Source organism: Myripristis murdjan, chromosome 8 (assembly GCF_902150065.1).
Source record: "Myripristis murdjan chromosome 8, fMyrMur1.1, whole genome shotgun sequence".
Taxonomy (NCBI): Eukaryota; Metazoa; Chordata; class Actinopteri; order Holocentriformes; family Holocentridae; genus Myripristis; species Myripristis murdjan.
Window position 1 is genome coordinate 12,860,975 of NC_043987.1, and position 24,079 is coordinate 12,885,053.

The 24,079-nt window shown below is 40.8% G+C and overlaps 1 protein-coding gene across 1 annotated transcript in view; it reads right to left on the bottom strand.

Annotated features, from left to right (window-relative positions):
- Window positions 1-2,089: 2,089 nt before the first annotated feature.
- The window catches only part of LOC115363396 (myosin-10-like), an 81,520-nt gene continuing 59,530 nt past the window's right edge, over window positions 2,090-24,079 (bottom strand). Inside the window, exons 16-41 of the mRNA XM_030057581.1 lie at window positions 21,417-21,610; window positions 20,596-20,717; window positions 20,093-20,162; window positions 19,334-19,494; window positions 19,035-19,143; window positions 18,377-18,508; window positions 17,843-18,049; window positions 17,467-17,604; window positions 16,989-17,112; window positions 16,700-16,871; window positions 15,358-15,570; window positions 14,068-14,212; window positions 13,386-13,592; window positions 12,139-12,243; window positions 11,806-11,958; window positions 11,021-11,269; window positions 10,497-10,709; window positions 9,252-9,464; window positions 8,980-9,141; window positions 8,672-8,800; window positions 8,332-8,420; window positions 7,100-7,223; window positions 6,422-6,630; window positions 5,985-6,093; window positions 4,899-5,071; window positions 2,090-4,513 (exon numbers count right to left, since the gene is read on the bottom strand). Of these exons, the coding sequence (XP_029913441.1) occupies window positions 4,360-4,513; window positions 4,899-5,071; window positions 5,985-6,093; window positions 6,422-6,630; window positions 7,100-7,223; window positions 8,332-8,420; window positions 8,672-8,800; window positions 8,980-9,141; window positions 9,252-9,464; window positions 10,497-10,709; window positions 11,021-11,269; window positions 11,806-11,958; window positions 12,139-12,243; window positions 13,386-13,592; window positions 14,068-14,212; window positions 15,358-15,570; window positions 16,700-16,871; window positions 16,989-17,112; window positions 17,467-17,604; window positions 17,843-18,049; window positions 18,377-18,508; window positions 19,035-19,143; window positions 19,334-19,494; window positions 20,093-20,162; window positions 20,596-20,717; window positions 21,417-21,610 (4,076 nt within the window). The 3' untranslated portion in view covers window positions 2,090-4,359. The remainder of the gene's footprint in view (window positions 4,514-4,898; window positions 5,072-5,984; window positions 6,094-6,421; window positions 6,631-7,099; window positions 7,224-8,331; window positions 8,421-8,671; window positions 8,801-8,979; window positions 9,142-9,251; window positions 9,465-10,496; window positions 10,710-11,020; window positions 11,270-11,805; window positions 11,959-12,138; window positions 12,244-13,385; window positions 13,593-14,067; window positions 14,213-15,357; window positions 15,571-16,699; window positions 16,872-16,988; window positions 17,113-17,466; window positions 17,605-17,842; window positions 18,050-18,376; window positions 18,509-19,034; window positions 19,144-19,333; window positions 19,495-20,092; window positions 20,163-20,595; window positions 20,718-21,416; window positions 21,611-24,079) is intronic.

Genomic DNA, 24,079 nt, shown 5'->3' on the forward strand with positions numbered 1-24,079 from the left:
TGTACACAAAATTAATAAAAAGATTTTTAAAAAATTCCTGTTCAGATAACATTTCTCTGAACCCTAGGGTGTTATCTTCATCGCAACCCAGGCTCATGAGTCTATCCAGGCTGCACATTAGTTGTAAGCTACAAGATTCCCATTTTTACTGCTTTGTGGGTCAGATGCTCTGATAAAATAGACCATGCTCCCTTTTCCCTAGCAGCTCAGATGTGTGTTTGTATTCTCCTTCAAGTCCAAGGGTGGTGAATAATGAAATCAGCTGCCCGGTTGCCTTGGTGGTAGGATTCAGGACAACAGTGCTGATTACCAGGTAGTTTGTTCAGATTCACCTCCTACTGAACCTGTATTCTAAGACAGATGTATGGCTCTGTAGAGCAGTGATGTTACCTGACAGGATAATTAGATGAGATTACAATTATCATCTGGAATTAGTACATGTTAATACTGACATGTAATATTGGCATAATATCACTCTCTGAGACATAATAGTTGGAACTATGGAGTTATTTTTTTTCCTGTGTCTTGGGCAAGTTGTGTGTATGCACAACTAGTGATTTGACAACTTAAGGTGAAATACCATAACCCAAATTTAGTTTCAGATTGACGTTAGTTGAAAATGTAGCTTATCCAAGTTAGTACTATTTAAAGATACATTTGCTGTCTCTATTGGAATCGTATGGCTTGCTCATTGTTTTTGTTGCTGTTATATTACTCATTGTTTCCAGTTCAGTCTTATTGATCCAGATATTTACTAAAAAAAAAAAAAAAAAAAAAAAAAAAAAAAACATTTTTCTCATATGAACATATATTTTCAGCCATAGCAAAACTCATCTGATGTTTTTTAAGTAGCAGCCCCTTACTACTGGCAAAACCACAACCATGACTCAATAGCTGCAGTACTCAAGCTGAAGCCAGGCAAGTGAAAACTGGCTGAGGCATGTGAACGGTGTAATACACTCATGGAGAGGAAATGTGAAAAGGGTCAATAAATTTGTCTAAATCTGTAGAGCAGAGATCTAGTTTTGGCAAGTTTTGTAAATTGGAAACAAAATTCCACATGTTGCTTTAATTTCAAATGAGGGCTGATGCCAGTGCTTGTGGAGGTTGATAAATTTGAAACCAGCTGACCAACCTGCTGCTGTAAACTGCTAAAAATATTGCCTGAGCCAATGAACAGATCCTCTGTTTTGTCATAGCTGAGTGATGACAAAACTCACCGGGCTAAAATGAGAGATACAGTTGTGTGTCATCTGCATAGCAGTCATAAAAGATATATTTTAAGTGGTGAATTATTTGGCGCAAGGGAGGCACATACAGGGTTTTATGTTTGACAAATATGCTGTAAACTAGGCAGTATATAAATAATCTATTCAGAGTCACAATATATTAAATATTGTGACTCTGAAGTGACTGGTTTTAGCTGAGTTTTGCTGATGAAAACCAGCATCATTTTCCAGCATGTATAGGAGACGCAAAGCAGCCATTTTCTCAAAAATGTATGTGATACTGTTTCTATTGTAGACATATTGTAACACTTAGCTCTAGTTACTGTTGCATGCTGTCACATTTCTCATTCTTTTTTCATATCCATTCATACTCATATACAAAATGGGAAAACTAACATTTGAAAATAGCTGGTACCATCTACACATTTCATTTTTTCCCCAAAATTTCCTAAGTGATTATAATTTGGGAATGGTATTCAAACATAAAAATAATATAATTTGCAGTAGCATGTTGTCACCCTCTGGGTCCATATAAGTTTAAAACACAGAAAAGAGCGTTAATATAGATATTTAAATTATCAGCTATTATTTTAGTATCAATTGTCCCCATTATAGGGGAATGCATTTGAAATCCAAATGTGAGCTACTGCATTATGACTCTTCTGTGAAGGAAAAATTGATTGTTTTCTTTGATTAATCTACTGAACATCTTCTGACTGGTCCACATAGGCTTCCACATTATGCAATCAAGACCACAAGTTATCTCAAAGTTTTTGTTTTCATAAACAATCTTTGGTTAACTGTGAAATGATCAGAGATTGGTAGAAATGTTAACAATAAGAAAACAATAAGAAGCACACTTTCTATATGAATATGTTTATTGGTCTTTTACAAAAAATGTCTAGAAATACAGGAATACAAGAAAATAAAAGGAGATGACGAATAATACCTGGTTGTCAACAGCCAGTAATACGAATAACAACCTTATATGGATGTTAAAGCTTTGAACCCAGTCAAACCCCCATTCTAGAAAGCTTCATAGATAATACAGAATTTATCCTATGATAAAGAATCAGCGTATCCTCAAACTAATCTCCATACAATACAAACACAAGCCAAACCACCAGACCACAGCCCGGGGCAGCTTCAATTTAACACTGATTCATACCAATGAACTGTCCATTAAAATGCTGACAAATGTGAGATGTGCATGTGGTATGATATCATGACACATAGCTAAGGTTAACGAATTGGTTCTCAACATCTCAAAGACTATTGTCGCTTTTCAGTTTCAATCTACACAGGTATTAATGTGTTGTTTCTGTGTCCAACCTCCTATCTGCTGTCTTAAGTAACGGCTAAGGCACTTTCTAGAGACGTTTGCAAAACCTGCTCTTAACTTTTTAATTTTTTTTTTTTTTAATTTTCACTTACATAAAAAGGAAAAGGCCGCAAATATGTGGCACACAATTTACAAAATGGTAACATCATGTTTTGTAATTAACATGTACAGTATAACACATTCACCTCAATGTTCACACTTCAACTGATCCACGTGGATCCGTGTGGACCGCATTAAAAACCATTTTATAGCACTAATTAAAACTTAATAAAATAATGATTAAACATTCATTACCTATCTGTAAATCATGTTCGCTTCATATTATTTCAGGCATTTGATAAGTATGGATACAATATAAAGACACAAATGGCCAAAGAAATTTAGAGTTAAGCATATTGTACATGGTACAGAAAGCATCATTGAATAAGGAGAATTACAGAGAGACATATTCAGATTCTAACAGGATAATCATTACATCATTGAGCTTCCAACAACAGTTAGGGTCACTGCCTCAAAGAAGTCTGAATACTTTGCATTCATACTCTGTGGCACCCATTCTCGCCCTTGCTAAATGAGCTTTGATATGTGGACATAAAATACTGGACATATGTTGAGTATTTTCTGCCAATGAATCGATTTCAGTTCATCAGATAACTAAAACTACCTAAATATAATGAAACTGGGACTCAAGAAAAACCATATTATGGCATGTGATTGACTGAAGTTCGCTGTAAGATTAGGTGCATGGTAATTGTACAAAAAGTAATTACGAGTCAAGACTGACCCAATGTCAAATAAGTTTTAGATAGCGATACTGGTGAAAAGTGGAACGTTCTCTAGCACTGAGGCAACAAGGCAATTTACAGTGTCATTCCCTATACATCTGCAAGCAAACAATCCTAGCACACAACTGAAAAAAAAAAAAAAAAAACGACCTTTTTTCACTTACAATTTAACTAACACAACTAAACTGATTTATATGCTGAGCATTTACTGTGGATTGATGAAGAAAGAAGTCTGAAGGTCGTGCGCCTTCATCATGACCTGCTCCTCTGAAATATTGCTATGCTATCATTTTAGCATTTGAAACTATTTCGAACACCTGAATTCTGGTCCAAATATCTACAATCATCAGAGACACATGCTCATATAGATACATGTGCAATCACTGAACAGGATAGACCAACTTAGTCAAAAAAGGTCTACTTGATGTTAATAGTGCTTGAGGGAACTGGGAGTATTATGCTTATCTGTCCATTTTTGGTGCCCACATTAGCGCATACGCTTTGTTCATGTACAATTTTCTGTGCATATTGTATCTGGGATACAGTTTAAAATGAGTCCCAGGTAGGATACTGAAGCAGCCCATACTCAAAGCATGACGGAAGTTGCTATTACACAGCCCTGCAGCTTGACTAAGAAGGGTAAGGCAGAGTAGTGGTTCTCACAACCTCAACTGGAGTACTAAGGAGGAGTGGGTGGGTAGGGGTGGCGGGGTCATTGCTGGTGTCTGCTAAAGTTTTGAGTTGAGAGGTAAAGCGGGAAACGTTGGGATTAGGGTAGTGGGATCCTTGCTTGGGTCATACTGCATGTTAGGGCAGGAAGGAAACGTCTATCCAGGATGGGGTTGTAGAGGCCTCTAATTGGTTTTTGGAGAAGGGCAGAGGGGCGAGAAGAGGGTCCCTAATCAGGCTTGGAGGGTCTGGGGTTTTCTGATGAGGCAGGAAGAGGGTGGAATAAGCGGTGGGAAGAACAATGAGGGCTTGAGGCGAGGGGCCTTCAGCTGTACTACTCAGGCTGGGGCGCTGGTGTCTCATTGGCATTGTTGTCTGTGATCTTGTTCTCCAGCTCATCATCAGACACAAGGTCCAGGGAAGGTCCCTCCACCTGCAGCTGACGCCTGCCTGAGCGGCTGGAGGAGAAACTGATGGGACCACCACGTCTTCAGGGAGCAGGAGGGGGAAAAGAAAAGACAAGGGAGAGTTTTTACACAAGAGGCAAAATTGCACCAGAGGCTAGCAGCAACAAGCAAACGCTAGAGCAGGAAAAGAAGAATATCCATTCACTGATTTAATGCTCACAAATGTGCACTATATTTAATATACTGATGACAGCAACATTTGTTTGACTAAATGCTATTATCACCCTTGGCATCATAAAATAGCCTTAACTGAGGTGAAAATTAAACCAAATAATGTAATAAAACAATAATGAAAAAATATTTCAAGTAAACTCTCTAAACAACAAGTCCAAAAGCCTAAAGCCTGAGTGTATGAATGATCACATAGACTTGATGCTTGTGTGCAGTCCACCACAACACACCATACCTAAGGCGGCTCTTGAGTGTGTTGACCTCCCGGCTCAGGCCCTCGCTAGCCTCAGTGGCATCGTCCAGCTCTCTCTGCAGTTTTCTGCGTGAGGCGTTGGCCCTGGTGGCCTCCTCCTCTGCCTCCTCCAGCTGACGCTTCAGCTGCTTCATACGAGAGTTGGCCTTTTCCATCTTAAGCACACACGGGAGAAAAAAGACACATCACAAAGCCATACCAGACACATCACAAGGCCAACAACCAAGTCATGAGGTTCAAAGTTTAAATTTGCGTGAAAAATATCAAAGTTTCTTACTCCTGCTTCTTAGGTTTCTTGCTTCTGGCATTACATTGGCACACAAAGTAGCTAATACATTGTGAATCAATTTAATGGGTGGTCTGGAAAGGATTTATATTTCTGATTTAGATTCATTAAGCTCTAGAAAATTGTGCAACATTCAGTACTTTATATGTGTGCACTTTGTAAGAGTGACTAGATTATTAGTGTCATAGTGTTTTCTGAGCAAATACAACTATGTCATCAGCATAACAGTGAGGATTTATGTTTCCAGCAAATACATCCAAGGGTAAGGATATAAGTTGAGAATAAGAGGAGATTCAAAATGTCTGGAACAATTCCAACTACAAGGTCACTGCTCCCACCAATGAGAGTCATCTTTGTGTCATGAAATGCTCTAAATTATTTTGCGTCAGAAAAGATGTCAGTTTCTTTCACAGAAAGGACAAAGTGTTAAGAATCTGTTTTTTAAGAACAGTTAATAGCTGAAAACCAGGGGGCAAATACCGATGGCCAGAAAGCTATTGATAACAGACAACATGCTTGCAGTGAGTGATTAAAAAATGTTGTTAGGACAACAAATGGGAGACAGGTGGAGGACCACAGGTGAGATGCAGTCTCTGCCAGGACCAGGTGAGAAGTGCCAACAGTGGCAAGTAGGTCCCTGTCAGAGGCGAGATCTGGAGTCTTATGTATGTCCTCTACTTTTTAGTTAAGTAATTTAAAAGTTCTTCACAATAATAATATTTATCTTCAGGGAAGTGTCTGAAACTTGACATGCTCTGAAAGGTGTTATTGCTATTCCTTACTTGTTCTTTGAACTGGTCAGCATGGCGGCGCTCATCCTCCACCTGCATGCAGACTTCCTTCAGTTTCTTCTCTGTCCTTCTCACGATCTTATTGGCTGCTGCTCGCTCCCTACAAGGCGGAACGGATGAGGATAGAGAGAGTCAGGAAAGGTGAGTAAGGTGAAATATGAGGAGAACAGGGAGTGACGGAATATGCTGAGGGTGTGGAAAGCAATTTGAAAGTGAAGGAAGTATTAGTACTGTGAGGAAACAGCCATTTACAACATCTTTCATGTATTTTAACTTGACCTATTTGGTTCTTACTGTATTTGTCTCTTTAATTCATGACTTTCCAAACCAGTTCTCTTGAAACATTATTTTAAAAACATTTTAAGTGAAGGAATCAAAGCGAGAATGACGGACAGTGTGTGAAAGAGAAGAAAGGATCTAATTCTCACTTGGCCTCCTGTTCCAGCTGCTCCTCCAGCTGTGCTATCTTGGCCTCCAGGGCAGTGATGGAGGCCTTGAACCTACTCTTCACTGAGCCCTCCAACTCGCCCAGCTTGGCCCGCAGCTCCTTGTTCTGCCGCTCCAGTTGCTGCCGAGCATTCTCACTCTTCTGGGCTGCGCTGCGCTCGCCGCTCAGCTCTGTGGTCAGCGTGTCCACCTGGGAGAATGAGGGTTTAGAGAGAAGAGGGAGACGGGGAAGGGAGAGGAATTAATCGGAGGTGGAATAGGCATGTGCACAATGAATACAGAAGGACACAAACAATTTGTTTACACTTACTGTTACATACTGTATTTTTTTGGTTATGTACACACATGAAAATGTAACATTGTAATGTCAGTATAATCTATTTACATAAATGTATTGTATTTGCAGTGCACGGTGCACTGGATACATCTGTATAAGATTTTACATTCATTCATTTACTGATGTAATAAAGCAAAACAGAAATTGCATCAAAAAAGGATTTAAATCCATCCTCTCTAGGCTCCATTACTGTTTCTATTTTTCATCACCACTGATCTCAGAACTTAGCCCTGGATGCCCCCAGGTCTGATGAGGATGGGATAAAAATCAGTACAGGTGTAATTCTTCAATCTGGCCGTTCTACTCCAGTGTTACAGCATACCTGCATGGTTGTCTTTCTGAAGCGGTCATTGAGCAGCTCCATGTTACCCTGCTCCTCTTCCAGCTCCTCCTCCAGCTGGGCGATACGAGCTTCCAGCCTCCTCTTCTCATCCATCAGAGCAGACCTGACGCACAAAAATAAACAGTGGTCTTCAAGAACAATGTGCGACAGAGAGCTCCATAGCACCCTCTTTTGCTAAAAGGTGCTGCTTAAGAATGATATATCAGAAATATAGCCACAAGTGGTCCAAGGGTCCAAGCGGCAAGTGTGAAGCCCCCCAAATGGCCAAAGTTTAAATGATTTTCCTGAGTTAACAGGTGAAAAATTAGAATTTGAATTTTGGAGAGACTGTCACTCAGAAACAAACAAATTTTAGTTACAGCACATCCTAGTGGTTAATTGGTATGAATGATGATCATCTACAAAATGTCATAAAGACCTAACCCGTTAGGTAGGCACATGTACATAGCTACTTGATAAAAACTGATTGGCTTGTATAATCGAAAACGGTTTAAGGAATCGAAATTTTCTTTAACACCCTAAGATCCGTTAAGTCTGTAGATGATCCTCACTAATGTTTGGGACAGCTGCCCCAGCAGCTTCGGAGGAGACAAGGAAAATAGGATTTTGAAAATTGAGAAAAAGTAGCAAATTCTGACATTTTTAGAGCAGAAGACCAGTGGAGCAAAGGTGCAGATGACTTGAGAGATTAAACTCATGAACATTTTTTAAGCTGTTTGAGATTACTGCGAAAATGTAAAGCTGATTATTACAGTGCCACCTTGAGTTCAATGAGTGTCATTCTATTTGTCTCAGTAGTGGGTGAAATTTGCAACCCACCTGCCAACTGTGGTGTTACTAAGTCTTAAGATTTTTGCTACACAAACACTTTTAGTGGAGAAAAATAATAAGAATAAAGAAAGAAGATTAATAATGACCCCTTGGACCCCAACTAAAGATTTGCAACCAGACTATTTAGCCTGCCTGGAGAACAGTGTTGTGTTTTCCTGAGGCAAAATAATTAGTAAAAGAAAGACCAGATTATCACAAGACTGTATTTAAAACCCCATTTAGTCTACTCTCTCTTGGACTGATCATCTGAATTGCCCCAATACAGTAAACCCTGCCCAGAAAGTAGAAAGTTTAACATGCAAATATATACAATATACAAAGCAGTTGAGGATTCTACTGGCAGAAAATAATGAATGATCAAGTGGGTAAGTGTCACTCACTTTCCAGAGGTGCTGTTGGAGATTTCATCTTGCAGCTCATCCCGCTCCTGTTCTGCATGGCGACGACCCCTCTCAGATGCTGCCAGGTCCTGCAGAGAGATCACACAGAGAGACCAGAGGTGAAACACAGGATATCAACACTTCTTGTGTCATGTCTACTTCCCTGTGGGAACATTAGATTATCATGGGTTTTTATACCAGAAATGCTATCACTCCAAATATAAAGCAACACCCGGCAAACTTATAAACAATGCACACTGTCCATCATCCAACACAACAAACATCAGGAAAATGTCCCAAACAGCAGTAGGCTTTAAAGGACCGCTCTCCTGTCCTGTACCTCATGCAGTTGCAGAATCTCAGCCTCAAGACTCTTGAGTTTCTTCTCGTTCTCCTTAGACTGAGCAAAAATCTCATCTCTGGAGGCTCGGGCATCCTCCAGCTCCCTCTGATAGTCTTTCATTTGGGCCTGAGGGAAACAATACATTGGTGAGAATGGCTACTTATCTTTGTTTACAAAAAACACAGATTTTTTTTATTCTAAGTGCAGTAAAGGAGTGTTAAGTGCACTTTCTAGTAAGACAGTAAAACGCACAAAGCACAACTGATTCAAGGACTACCATTCAAGGACGAGCATGAAATCCTTACTTGTAACTTGCGCAGCTGTTTGATGGCCTCGTCTCTAGCCTTGTTGGCTCCTTCTATCTGACCCTCAATATCCTTCAGATCCATTTCCAGCTTCTTCTTAGCAGCTACTGCCAGAGCTCTCTGCTTCCTCTCATCCTCCAGCTCTGCTTCCATCTCTCGCACCTTTGGGGAGGAGCCAGTACAAGTCATTGAAGGGATGCAGGAATTAAAGAGAAGTAATATTTTTACAAACACGCAAGTGCAATTTTGAGGATCAGCGGCTTGTTCTGCACCTGTTTGACCAGCGCCCTCTTCTTCTCGTCATTCTGGTCGTCACGGCCCTGCAGGTCCCTCTCATACTGGGCCTTCATGGCCTGCATGTTGACCTCCAGGCGCAGCTTGGCATCCTCGGTGGCCTGCAGCTCGTCCTCCAGCTCCTCCAGCTGGGTCCTCATCTCCTCTAGCTGCTGCTCCAGAGTCCGCTTGGACTTCTCCAGCTCATGGACCTGTTGGGAGAGAGAAGATGAATGGAGAATAATAATTTTGACATAGAAGGAATCATGGCTAGAACACATGCCTCATCTCAAAATGTAGCTAAAAATGAGACCTTTCATCTGCCATAATGTTTTTAAACCAGCCACCCATCCCACTTGGTGATATGACCCTTGAAAATTTTCCCCAAATACACTTTTTCCAGTTTTCTCTGATGAATTATCATAAAATATAGGACACATCCAGGATACCAATGCTTGTTTCTATTCCCCTTTGCTATAGACATCCAAAGATACTGATGCTCAAAGTTGGTTAGAGAAAAAATCATGTTGAAGAAAAAACAGATTTTGGCTTAAAATTGGGACACCTTGGATGGATGTAAAATTGACTTGGTTGCAGATTTTAAACACAGCTCAAATGTGTTTTTAGATTTCAGCCTTGAAAATTTCATGTGACTATCTCTATTAGGAATGACGTTATGAGGGCTCAAAAATACTCGAAAAAAATGACGTAAAAAAAAAAAAGTGCTAAACTTTGACCTACCTGTATGTACTTTGAGGACATATAACTCGGAAAAATTAATTTAAGTGAAGGAAAATTTTGCATGGCATCACTCATCACTGTGAAAAGTTATTGAAGAAAAAAATCAGCTGATTCTGAGGGGGTCAGAAGGGAGGCATTTGTTGAATTTCCATGGAATGAACCTTTTACTTATCACTTTTCGATTTGTTAAGACAATTTCTACAGACCTTAGAGTGCTCTGGATAGCACAGCTTTTTGCCTCCAAATTAATTGTTTTTTACTCCTATTGTCTTTTATCAGTTCTGTTCTCAAAAACTTACCATATTTTAATCACTGGCCAGTTACTAATTTGGCTTTGAATAATTACATTTATAGTTTGTGAAACATTTTTTAACAATGTTAAGAATGTTTAAGAATATTATATAAATACAGTTTATTATTCATTAGTCTTCTTCATAAGAAAAACTTTTGTTTTCTTTATTCTCTAAACCTTAATAAGGTCACCATCCATTCATTACACTCACGTTCTTGCCCACGTCGTCCTTGGAGCTCATCAGATCCTCCATTTCAGCACGCAGCTGCTTGTTGATCCTCTCCAGCTCCTCCTTTGCCTCTAGGGCCTCGTCCAGAGCTCTGGTCATGGACAGAGCCTTGGTCTCCTTCTCCCTGGCCTCGGCTTCAGCTCGGTCACGCTCCTCAGCATAACGAGCTGAGATGCTCTTCTCCTCTGCCAGCATCTAAAGAGGCAGAGAGCATGACGTTGGTAGCTGGTAATTTGGGAAAATGTGGCAAGGTTCAATGTGTCCTTGAAGATGTGGCTCAGACACGGAAACAACTATGCAACAAAGCTAGAGGATGCATTCATTTTTACCACCATAATAAGCCAGCACTTAAAAAAATCTATAGGCCAGTTTCTAATGCACAACTAAAGCTGTTCAAACTTTTGGTTTGAACAGCTGGTTAATCCTATAAGGATCAAACCAATCACTCAATCCACTGTTCTCCATCGCCAAGTGTATCTGTTTCTCTAATAAATGTGAGCTCTCACCTGGTCAAACTTCTTCTGCTTCTTCTCCAGGTTGGAGACGATCTGCCTCTGGTGATCCAGGTCCACAGTCAGATCGTCCAGCTCCTGCTGCAGACGTGTCTTGGTCTTCTCCATCTTCTCGAAGGCGATGGTCTTCTCCTCCAGACGCTGGCTGGCCAGCTCCATGTCCTTCTGCAGCTTCTTCTTGGCTTCCTCCAGGCCATCCATCATTCCAACATCATCCTCCAGCTTCTTCTTGCTGTCTGACAGCTACAGACAGAAAACAGGACATACTGATCAGACAACCATGATCATTCAAACTCAGATAACAAAACCTTCAACATTTGTGTGCCATTGTTTCCTACACCATAGGCTATGAGATGTCATGTTGTTCAATAAGGCAATAAATCCAAAGGTTATAGATACTATGTATATAACCTTATGTGAGTTAATTAGTGCTACATCTATTGCAAACTCAGAGCATATAAATATGGGAGTGGCAGCAGGCGAGAGGTTAGAGGTTTCTTTACTGGAAAGTTACCAGCTCAGCTCTCACCAGCTGGGATAAACTGGGTGAATTAACTGAATTTGAAACATCCTCCCTTTCCAACAATGACAATCAAGCTGCCCTTGAGCAAGGCACATAACTCTCTATTGGTTAAAGGGAGCAGCTCAGTGGCCAATAGTAGAAGGCTGTGGTTGTACTGGACATCTCCAAGTTTGAATGTGTATAAAACATGTGAAAAAGGACCGTGAGTGCTCTGTCAGTGTTCCCTGGATTAAAAAAAATCCTCAAATTGTCCTACCTGGGCCTGTAGTGTCAGGATCTGTTTCTCCAGGTTCTTGCGTGCCTCCTCGTCCTCCTCCTGCTGCTCCTGCAGAGCGTTCTTCTCCTCCTCCAGCTGGCGGATACGGCTGCTCAGGTTCAGTTTCTGACGGGTCTCCTCTTGGAGCAGCTCCTACACACACATAAAAACACACAAATGCACAGACCACAGTGCAGTATGTCAGCTCATGACAATACAACATACAAATATCAAATGAATGCATATTTGTCAGGTTTGCTTGACAGAAGGTATCCAAGGAGTTTAGTCTGATTAATACTCAAAGACAAACCATGTGAATGTTGTGTAAGTTACCTGTGTGTCTTGTAGCTGACTCTCCAACCCCGCGGCATCCTTGGCCATCTTGATCCCCTTCCTCTCTGCATCCTCCAGCAGGGCAGACACGTTATCCAACTCAGTCTGTACAGAGAGAGACACGGCGATTAAGACCAGCCTATCATTTTAAGTGAAAAGTCAAATTTATTTCAAGTACTTCAAACAAAATAGGTTTATCAAACATGTTTGACACAACAACACAAAAGCAGCAATTACAAAAGCAGAACAACAAAATCAAAATTAAAGGAGCAATGCAAAAGAATCTGGAGTGTGTGTGTCATCAAACCATGTTTGGGTTTGTACACGCTGTGTATTTGTGTATGTATGACTCAGCCCCCGCAGGAATTTGTTTTAGCGGTTCCAATAATCTATTCAAATTCACCCATCGACACAATATAGTTGCAGGCGGCTGAAATTTTACAACAACACTGCAATTTTTTCAGCATGAAACAGTCAAATTGCAAACGCAAGCCTGTAATTTTGGATAAAAAGGTCCAACAAACCACAAGTCGACATACTGTGGTTAAACTACAACTATCAACTTCAGGGGGTTTGTAAAGACAGGAGATGGAGGATGACTCAGGCAACAATGAGTTGCAGATTTATATGTAAGAAATTGTGTGAATTTTGTTTTTCAATTAACTTGCACCATTATAGGTTCCTATGGTGGTGCATACTGAGAAAAACAGAAAGTCTACCTCAAACATAACTGGACACATTTTGACTGAAATTACAATGTTTTGAACTATAGTTATTATCATACTATAATAATATTATAATACCACTATAACATTATAATATATTTTCCTTTGTTGTACAGTAACTCTGACTCTGAGAAAATAAAGAAAGTATAAAAATCAGGAAATAAAACTACAAAGAAAACAAAAAGAATAAAGACCAGTCTAGTAATTTCTGTGACATGCAGTAAGACAATGTTACAATCACAAAGAAGTGATTCTTGAGGGGAAATGGCTATGAAATCAAATATTTTGTTATCTCTTATATGTCAGTTGGCACCATTATTTAAACGTTGCCAATTCCCTTTTTTCGCGAAAAAAAAAGTAACACTTGGCAACTGCGTCACAATTTTTGAGAAAACCCTTTGCAAAATCAAACAATTCTGATTGCAGTCATCATAAAAAAAAAAAAAGATTGTAATTGTATCAATGAATGAATGAATGCATGTGTGCAGTACAGCATCTTTAACCCTACTCAGACACACCAACCTGCAGTTTGTGTGAACGGTCGGCTAATTCCCCCTTGGTCCTCTCTCCTTCGGTGACTCTGGCCATGAACTCCTGCAGCTGAGCCTCCAGTTTCTTCCTCTTGTGTTCGGACTCGGTCTTCGCCTGCTGCAGACCCTTCACCTCGCTGGCCAGCTCCTTGTTGGCGGTCTCCTGGCTCTGCTTGGTCTTCTCCAGGTTAGCTTTGAACTAGACGTCGTAAAAGAACAGACATTAGACAGTAATTACTTCTGCCATGCCACCATGGTCAACAAATCTGTGGGGTAAATCTGTGAAATTACAGTGCTAATTTGTTTTTATTGAAGTTCCCTCGCATAATTTACTAACATAAATAGTTGGTCTTGTGTACATGAAAGTCGGTGTTCCAACTGTTTGCTCTGCCTGGTTTTTGGGCTCCAACATGCTGGCCTTATTTTCCTGCCATCTCCACGGCATTTCAATCAGATCCACTTAAAATTCTGTCCAGGGAGAGTTTTTTTTTTTTTTCTCATCTGGGCTTCAAAGTTCAAACCAGTGAGCAAATATACCTGTAATATTTCCATTTCTGCTCATGATAATATTCCCTGACTGTTTCAAGTAAGCTTCGAGAAAATGAATCTCAATATTCTTCTTTCTTCTTTCTTTCAAAGTAGTGTGTGGAGAGTGCTGTGGAGAGCAGTGTTACCCTCTTGGCCTGCTCCAGCTGCTCAGACAGCTCCTCCAGCGCGGTGGCGTGCCTCTGTCTCATCTCCTGGATCTGAGCCTCATGGTTCTTTGTCTCCTCATCGATGGCCTTCTTCAGCTCCGCTACCTCCTGCTCACGCTTGGTCCTAAGGACAACAGGCAGCCAGGGGCTTCCTCAATACCTTAATTCAACTCAAATGCAGTATAATTTATATAAACATCAATATATGTGTGGTTTATAGCAGAGATGAGCATGTCTCCGCAGGCCCCAAACATATTTTTGGAGGGAAAGGAGAAAAAACAAACATATATTTTTAAAATATTTTTTTTTCTAATTGAAATAGTTGCACATTATTATTATCAACTATGTGTAATAAACAAAATAAGAGGTTTTTATGATAAACTGATAAATTAATGGTTAATGATAAATTATGACAAATTTATTAGTCCTAGCATTACAAAATATCCATCAGCTGGAAGTAGAATCGTCTGGATGTAAAGGAAAAACCACCGGACTTGTTGCTGCACTGAGAGCTACTGCGATGTTGTGGAATATATAATTTTTTCAAAAAAGATGGAAAGAGCAGTTATTTTCTTCTAGGAGGAAAACAGCAAACCTGTATGCTATATAGTTATTGCGTTTCTCTCTTCTGCTCTATATAATTCTACATTATGTGTAATTTTCATGTGCCAACATGCAATTTCTCATCGTTTGTAGGTTACAAATAGGCTACAATTTGAAGCGATAAATCAGAAAGTAGCCTAAAATATCCATATGTGGACTTGAGTCATATTAATGTTAGTAAAAAATAATCTGGCACCTGTGAGGTCTCATTTGAATGAATGTGGCCCAATATCTAATATGAGTCTGACACCCCTGCTTTATAGGAAGTACTAGAGAATATGGATGATCACAAATTATCAGCAAAAATCAACATAAACAAATATTTCCCACATTGAGTGAGGGGGCTGTTGAAATCCATCCAAGAAGAAAGCAGAGCAGAAACCAAAGCAGAACTACACTAGATCCAATCATATGCATTCATGTTAAGAGTTTCCAGTACACATTATGCTGAAAACAGAAGAAACAAAACAAAACAAAACAAAAAAACTTTCTCTTGGCTGTAGTGCTTCTCTGTTGTTGATGAAACAAAGATATTGGGAATCAGGAATGTTTTTGTTGATTGTAAATGAGTTCATGTTGATTTTACTGCTGTTCTTGTTGTAAGTTGTTTCAAATAAGTCCCACTGTGCATCATTATCAATGACAGGACAGCAAAGTGTCGCGTACCTGAGCTCCTGCTGGGCGGCGGTGGTATCCAGGGTGTCCTCCAGTTCGGTCTTCAGGGCCTCCAGCTCTTCACTCAGGTCCCTTTTGAGTTTCTCGGCCTTGTTCCTGGCCTGTTTCTCCGACTCGAGGTCCTCCTGCAGCTCAGACAGCTGGGCCTGCAGCTCCCTCACCTGCTTCAGAGCGTTGTTCTTCTGGCTCACCTCATCTTCACCCCTGGAGAACACAGGACACGCTGAAGAACGTGCAAAGACATCTCAGTTGGATGCATGCACAGTGTGACGCCGCAATCGCCATGTGTGTTATTGTGTGGTGATTTAAAAAGTAACACATTATTGTGTACGGTGCAAAAAGCCAGGAGGTAATACTAGCTTTGAGTATGTGAGTATGAGAATTTCCTGTGAACATGAATCACACTGAGAGAAAGGCTCCGATTAAGATCACGTCTGCTATGTAAAAACACTCCATTGGATGGCAGTAGAGACACGATTTCAAAGTCACAGTTGTGCCAGTTACATAAAGCAGCTGAGGTCTCCAAATTTCTTTTGGATGGAGAATGACTAGAGGTAATGTTCATGGACCTGTTTTTTTTCCCCAATGAAGCCAGTTATCAGCATGGACGTATGCACTCAACACAACTCACACACACAGAAACACACACACACACACACACACACACACACACACACACACACACACACACACACACACACATTCCAATGCAGTGAGATCCACTGGATAAATACATTTTGTCTTGGTGGTCTGGCCAGCCTGCGCTGCACCATGTCATGAGGAGGCAGCATAGCAATGGTAAACGCTCACAGACTATTTCTCACACCCAGATTATAAGATTACAGCTGCGTGCCTGCCCGGAGTGCAGTCCGACTCTAGTAAAACGTGCCATATAAAACGCCAGGTGTGAAAACATCTTACAGTGCTGCGAGTGCGATGACAACTCTATAGAGCTATGCAGCGCTCACCTCACCACACGCCTCCCAGTCACTATGTGGGGCAGCATTTCAATGAGTCAGTGCTCAAACTCTGTTAAAACCATCGCTATTTCGCACTAACCATTTAATTCTTTGTTGGTTAACAAAACGCACTGATCTCACCATTTCTGCACAGTTTGAGTGGCTAAACCTGGGAGATTAAAGTGTTTGTGTGCTGAGCGCATACAAGGAGGCTCTGTGTCAAGCCAATTAGATCAGCAGTCTCTTTGTAATGATGAGATAAGCAACAAAATATTGTAATTAATTGGGCCACATGCAACAAGGAGCTCTAGTCTATTTTATTCTATGTTTTCCTGTTTTTCATTTTCCTCTGTGGACCATCCAGTATGTCCTACCTAGCCTGTAGTGCCTGTAGCTCCTCTTCCTTCTTGGCCAGCTGAACTTTCAGCTCCTCTATCTGGGCCTGCAGTTCGGCTATCTGGTCCTGGAAGTCCGATGTCTCGCCGTCCAGCTTCCTCTTTGCCTTCTCTAGCTCCTGACGGGTCTTCTCCTCCTTCTTCAGACGTTCTGAATTGGAAAAAGAGAGAGAGAGGAACAAGGAACTTAAATTTCAGAAGAGCAGTCCACATTATCTGAAATTGAAATTCTACGTAACTAGTGTCCTCTTCCGTTTTACTCCCTTACCCTCCAGATCAACCATCATCATCTCCTGCTTGTTCTTGGCTTTGCCCAGGTTCTTGGCTTTCTCTTCTTCCTCGGCCAGCACCGAGGTCATCTCGTTGATGCGGTCCTCCATCAGCTTCTTCTCCTGCAGGGAGACAGGCACAGGAGGGACAGGCATGTTAGTGCAGACTGGGGCTTTAATGCCCATGTAAAAATGTTTCCATGCTCTGAAAAGTGGCCTGTATGCTATCAAAGGCTTTTTCATGAGAAATGCTCATGAGTGATGAGTTCAAGACACTCTCAAATCGCTCCATCTCTTCTGTAAAAATCAAATTACAGCTTTTATGCATGCACTGACCATCGCTGACAGCACACAACACAATGTTCCCTTTTTGTTCCAAAACTTTTGAGATATGTTTTACCTTGAGAATCCTCCATAATTTAATTTAGCCCGCCTGAGAACAGCTTGAAAATAGACTCCAAAACACTTCTCTTTCACCTTGAGGAACTTGGAGTTCTGGTCCTCCAGCAGCAAAATGTCTTCTTCATACTTCTTCATTTTGGCCTCAGCTGTCACTTTCTCCAGCTGCAGCTTCTGCCTGGCAGCCTCCTCCTCATCCAGCTGCTCTTCCAGGTCCTACAACCCAACATAGATATGAAGTATTTAATCAAGAGTTGTGAGAAAATAGAATTTCTTTTTTCTATCAATAGAGACGCATTCCAAATCTAATTGATCTTTTTTTATATAGCAGTGCAAAAATAGTTTCTCAGCAGCAAGTGATGATATGTTGCATGACTAATTTTAGTAAGTAGATATTCCTCTAACTTTGACATTTCACAGCTCAGCATCCAGCTATCTGACTCCCAGGACACACCTGGATGTGGGACTGCATCTTCTTCTTCTCATTCTGCAGGCTCTGGTTCCTCTCCTCCTCTTCCTCCACCCTGGACTCCAGGTCATGGAGGATCTCCTCCAGCTCCTGCTTCTTGGCAGCCAGACGGGCTCTCATCTCCTCAGCCTCGGCAAACAGCTCTGTCTCTGCCTGCAGCTGCTCCGCCAAGATGTTCTTCTCTTCCATTAGCTACAAAAACACACACAAAAGATGTTATTTCCAGCCTGAAATCAGCGATACTCACCACAAACATGACCAATACCCATATTTTGGACCAATCAGTGATCTTTCGTTAAGCAAACAGAATATAACTTATGAATATTTATCCTCTGTATGGTGTTTTCAATCAGAACTGAGCTCTGCAGATGGTATAAAAAATAACAGATAAATTATGACTCAGCAAACTCTACACAAAGGAATTTGACATAAGGTATTGGGACAAGTGAGTTCAGTGCATGTGAACTGTTTGATTTGGCTCCAGAGATGTTGCTGAAGATGGGTTTGGCTATAACTGACCTGCTGGTGTTTCCGCTCCATCTCGACCAGCTCTCCCTCCACTTTGCTCTGCTTCTCTTTCACCTTGATCAGCTCCTCGTCCTTCGCCTGCATCTCCTCCTCCTGCCTGGTCACCTGCAGCAGGGGCTTCACCTGCACGTGCAGAAGAAAAGAGAACTTTGAAGTGATGCAACATCCTTATATGCAGCCATATTGGAGGTCCTGAGCTTTTGGGCAACAGTGACTGTTAACACGTGATTGCATTTAGAAGTGTACAACTTGGCCATCTAAACAGAACTGAAAAGACGTCATTCATTTCTGTGCTGCTTTTGACTCAGTACTGATTATTTTTATAAATCTTTTTGTAACCATCTTGCCATAAGCAGACAGATATATTCACACTACTAAATATCTCTAACTGAAGTTATCTATGCTTCCATGTCAACACAGGACACTTTGTTCAATTAGCCTCCTGCCTAATTAGCAAGCAAACAAATCCAAAATCTAATTGTTTGTTTAGGTAAACTGGGTTGACTCTCAAGCTACAACATGAAGTACTTTTGAATAGGACCCAGGACTAAAATCAAGAGTTCCTATTTTTTAAATTTTATTTTATGTAAAATGTTACTGAACAAACCCACACCACACCATAACAATCTTTTTCAGGTATCTGTCCCACCTTGGTGAAGAGCCTCCACCACTGCCAGTGACGCAGCTTCAGGTAGGCTGCACAGTTCCTCTGCAGAACCTTCAAGGCACTCAGCTGCTGCTGCTTCTTAGCAAAGGCCCTTTACAGAGACAGGAAGAGAGCACAAACAGACTGAGACCAACGGAGTAAAAAAATTCACATTTTTGTTATAACAATGCTTCAGTGTAGCAGACACTTTATTATTCTATGACTGCTGCAAATTGTGGGCCATCAGACAATCAACTGAAGTCAGCAGAGGCAGATCAACATAAGAAATGGTCACTGCTCACTTGCGTGCCAAATATCCTCGACAGACAGCCTGGAAGTAGATTATGATGTCGGTGATCTTCAGGTCTCTCTCCTCCTCCAGGTGGGCCAGGACACCGGCCCTGAAGAAGATCTTACTCTGGCCAATGCGGAACAGGTTGGAATCTAACTCCAGGGCTCGGATCTACCAAGGGATGGAGAAATAGGAGGTAAGGAAGAGATGGCTATAATGCAAAACTGCCTTTTTTGGTGACTACAAGGCAATACTGAAAGGAAAAGTGGTTAGCGTAATGGGAGTAGGGAATTCTCAAAAGCTCTCTATTTAGGAATTACTGCTTCATAGGCAAGGGGGTAATTTATCATCTAACCATCTAACTTTGTTTTGCCTCTTTTAGAAGCTAATTATCCAACAATATCAGACATGACACTTGGAGCACATTTTTTTTCTGTGTGTTATGACAGCCTCTCTATTTTAAACACGCTAATGAGCATGTCACTTCAGAATGGTGAACATCACTAAATATTTGCGATGTTTATGCTTAATGTAAGTGCACAGCTAAATGGCTTTGTGGGTTTTGTTTCATGAAAAAGGGTTACTGAAAGGGTTAGAAATTAAAACAACATTTTGATTTATTTCACAACTTAAAAAAAACATATCAAACATAAATAAAATCAGTAAGATTATCAAAATAAAGTCTGAACCCTATTTGTACGGCAGTCCTTACAACCCATCATGTAACACTTTCATTACTTCTGTTTTATACTGAAACCCAGGTCCCTACCATTCTCTCACAGGCCTGCTTGCCATCCATGAAGCCCTTGGGAATGGCATTGGGAGTGAGGATCTCATACCTGGACAGAGAACAGAGAAAGAGGAGCATTATGAGGACAGGGAGGCAGCATCAAGAGAAATATATATAGAGAGAGAGAGTATTGGCTGAGGCCTCTGTGCTGCATGGGCCTCTGTGTCCTGAATGATGGTTAGAGCTCTGCCGATATCAAACAGCTTCAAAAGGAGGGTAGAGTGTAACAAGACAACACCAGACCCATCATCCATCTTTAATCAAAGGAGTGCAAAATCATAGTGCTAGACTTCAGACAGTCATACATCATGTTCATTAAAGAGAGTATGAGAAGAGGATGAGATTTTCCACCCAATGAAACACTAGTGTAGTGCTTTATGACTTAGTCTTTGAGTATTGTGCTGTAGCATATCATTTGAATTGCAAACCTTTACAGGAGGCGTTATAATCTATAATTTAGTGAGGCAGACGGGGAAAGTTACCTCTGTCTGAACTCCTGGAAGACGATGCGGTTGGGGAAGCCCTGTCTGCAGATACGGATCCCCTCCAAAACACCATTACACCTCAGCTGATCCAAAACCAAATGTGGGTCCAGTTTACCAGCCTGGGAGGGGGGTGAAAAACGAGTGGAGGAGTGGGAAAGGAATGTGGAACAAGAAGAGGGAGATGAATGAGGAGCGCTGGCAAAGTCTAGAACAATGCAGAGAGGGCTTGATTAAAAAATGACTGACTAAAGTTACTAGTGAAATCCTTCCAGTTAATGTCAAGTAAACTTTGTTGATCAAGACTTGATACTTATGGATTTATGTTCCACACATTTGTTCAGTCAATTTAACTGAACAGCCCATTGTACACTAATGTTTGGTCTTAGCAACAGCTGTTTCCATGACAAACCCTACATTATGTTGGCCCTCTTTAGTATACCACTGCTTCTTGCCATCATTTCTGGTCACTGCAGAAACAAGTGCATCTCATCAAAGTCCCCACCCATCAGGCATCACTTAACAATCCCACAGACCCCATAAATCTCCATTCTATTGTTTGACTTCCTGTAATCTTTCCAAGGTCTTGTTTATGAAGGCGGAAAGCCCATGTCTTGCTCTCCCTTTTGTGTCTTGCTCACTCTCTCTCTCTCTCTCTCTGTTCCTGACCCTGTTAGGTGACTGGCTGCAGGGCGTCTGCAGTGGACACTGCGGCTTCTGTCACAGACGTGTTTTTGTTTAGCGGGGTTTGATGACATATGTAGGTCAAATGTACAGTGGATTAGATATGGAGCAGTTCTATGTCCAATCTCACGGCTCACCCTCTTCTCGTGGTTGGGGATGATGCAGCGGACAAAGTTGGGGTTGGTGTTCCTCAGAGTGGCCATCAGCTTCGACAGCTGCTCCTTGTACAGCTGGCCCACTGTGCGGAACATGCCCTTCTTGGTCTTGTAGGCGGCACCGAACGCCGTCTCGTTCATCCCTGCGACCTGGTCCAGACCCACGATTCGGTCAACTGGTATTGGAGGGAGAGATAAACAGAAAGAGAGAAAGACTACCTTTAGTGGAGGGCTACAGGTGATATGGCTGGCAGTGTACCTGAGTTATATATTGAGTACATCAAGGGGAGGTGCCTGGCTGGTTAACCTCTTGAACTCTGATCTATGTTTCCCCTCAATTTCCTGTTAAGTAGCTTGAAAAATGGGGCGAAAAAGTTCCATATTGTATGGCAATGTCACATAGTCTATATTCTGTATCTGCAGGTTGCAACGCTTCACTGAAGTTACATCATATAAATATACTGGCAAACTCAAAGCCAAGATGGGATTTTTATGGCGGCACAATTACATCAAAAGCAAAATATCTATATCTACGTCTTACGCATCATTTTACACACACTTCCCTGTAACTCAGCAGGGCATATTTGGTATCTTTGGAAACCTTGTGGGATTAGGAATTAAAAAATAAAATTCTGTGAGTTTGAATAAAGCCCAGTCACATGGGATCCATTTCTAATGACGAACCCAAAGATGGGACCTGCAGGGTTGAAGAGGTTTTTAAGCCAAGGCAGAAAAAGAGCAAAGTCCTCGCAATGAGCTCCATTCATACGTCTTTAACGGACACTTTAATCCAGTCTAAATATTTGTCAGGAAGCATTGCCAATAAAAAAGCGAGTTCAACTGTGCATGCTTTGCTCTTTTCAAAGTTTCTGATACTAACATGATGACAGACAATGATTGCCCCTGCTGACTTGATGACAGCCGGTTTGGTTATACTGGAAAAACTGGTAATCAGGACACAGGGCTGGTTTCTCTCATCAACAAACATTCAACTTTGTTCAGAAACAAAGGCTGTTTTATAATAATATGCAAGTCTTAAGCAGGAGCTAGAAAAAAAAAAAAAAAGAAAATAACAGCAATGTGCGTGATTTATTTGGTCTCCATGAAGGACCATTTTGGAAATTACTGATTTAATACTTTTAGGTGTTATTTTTAAAAATGTTTACTTCTTTTTAACAAAATTCGATAACATCTAATCAAACATCTAATCAAACATCCTCTTTTGAAGTTTTCATTAGTTTCTTTATCTGAACCCGTCCCAATCGGCACTTCTGTTACCGATCAGAATCAGTTGTCTTTAGTCAGCTTTCATTACAAATACAGCAATAATGATAATCTTCTCCTGGTAATATGGGCAAGCTAATGTCCCAATCCGTCCGTTTCCTCTCTAATACCAGATGGCAGAATGTTATATTTTATGTCCCCTGTGATAACACGTTTTCCTCTAGTCCAACTGTCTCTCCATTTTAGGAGACACACAAAAACTACCCAATGGTCTAAAAAGTAAGTGTGTATATGGCCGGCAAAATGACTCCTTATATAGTTGAAGAACTACTGATGAGAGCATTTACTTTGCCAGCCAGATGTAAATTTTCCAAGTGGTGAAAAATGACACACCAGCATTTATTCATTTACAAAGACACCCTAACATCATCAGACATGCATAAATATTGATGGCAGAGGCTAAGACTCACCGAGCTCTTCAACAAAAACACATGTCATGTAAGGAAAATTAATGACCAATTTTTAAACTCTGCCACTTAAATGGGCCGCCTCATAAAGGCACCATTCCTTCCCTCAGTTAACAAACATTTCCACTGAAATCATCATTTAGGCTGTTGATCCACACGGTGTGAAGTTTTCTATAAAATGTTCCTTTTTTTTCTCTTTCCATTTGTTTTATCAGTTTTGGCACTGGAACGTTCAACATCAAAGAAAATAAAAGAAACCCCTCTGAGATCATCACGCTACATTGCATCAGACTCTGGAAAAATAATAATAATTTCCTATTGCTATCTAGAGCTACAAAATGAAAGAAAAAGTATAATATAATTATGGAAACCATAATGCATTGCAGTTTTGATGACGTCATACACTTGCACTGTATCACTAGAAAGCTGATAACTCAAAACTTGCTATTATTATTAAAATATTTGAGTTATTTTGATAATTCTCTTTTGATAATTTTTATTTTTTTATGGCTGCCTACTTTTGCAGAATAACAACCTAAATGTCAATTTTGGAGCAATTCCCTATTTACAATTGAACTGTAGAACTACCTCTGCTCAAGTCAAGGACACAATCCCATTGAGATTTTTCTCTGGTAAATCTACCTTTGGACCACAGAGCAACCCTGCACCCCTCTGTTTACTTGTATATCCACTCATCTTTTAATAAAAAAGAATACTGACACAAAGTTGGACGAGAAATCTGGCATACAGGTTGCTGAAATATTCTGTCCTGGCCCAGTTCATGTCAAACAGATTATAAATTCCAGCACTTCATGAGCAGGAGTTTATATCAATTCTGGCTCCAGTGATGGTCCTGCAGTATCTACCCGTCTCCCAGCTGTCGGCTCGGCTCAGCGCACCTCTCAGGATTCATGTGTAGGTAAGTCCTTTGAGAGGATACAGTCATTGGAATTT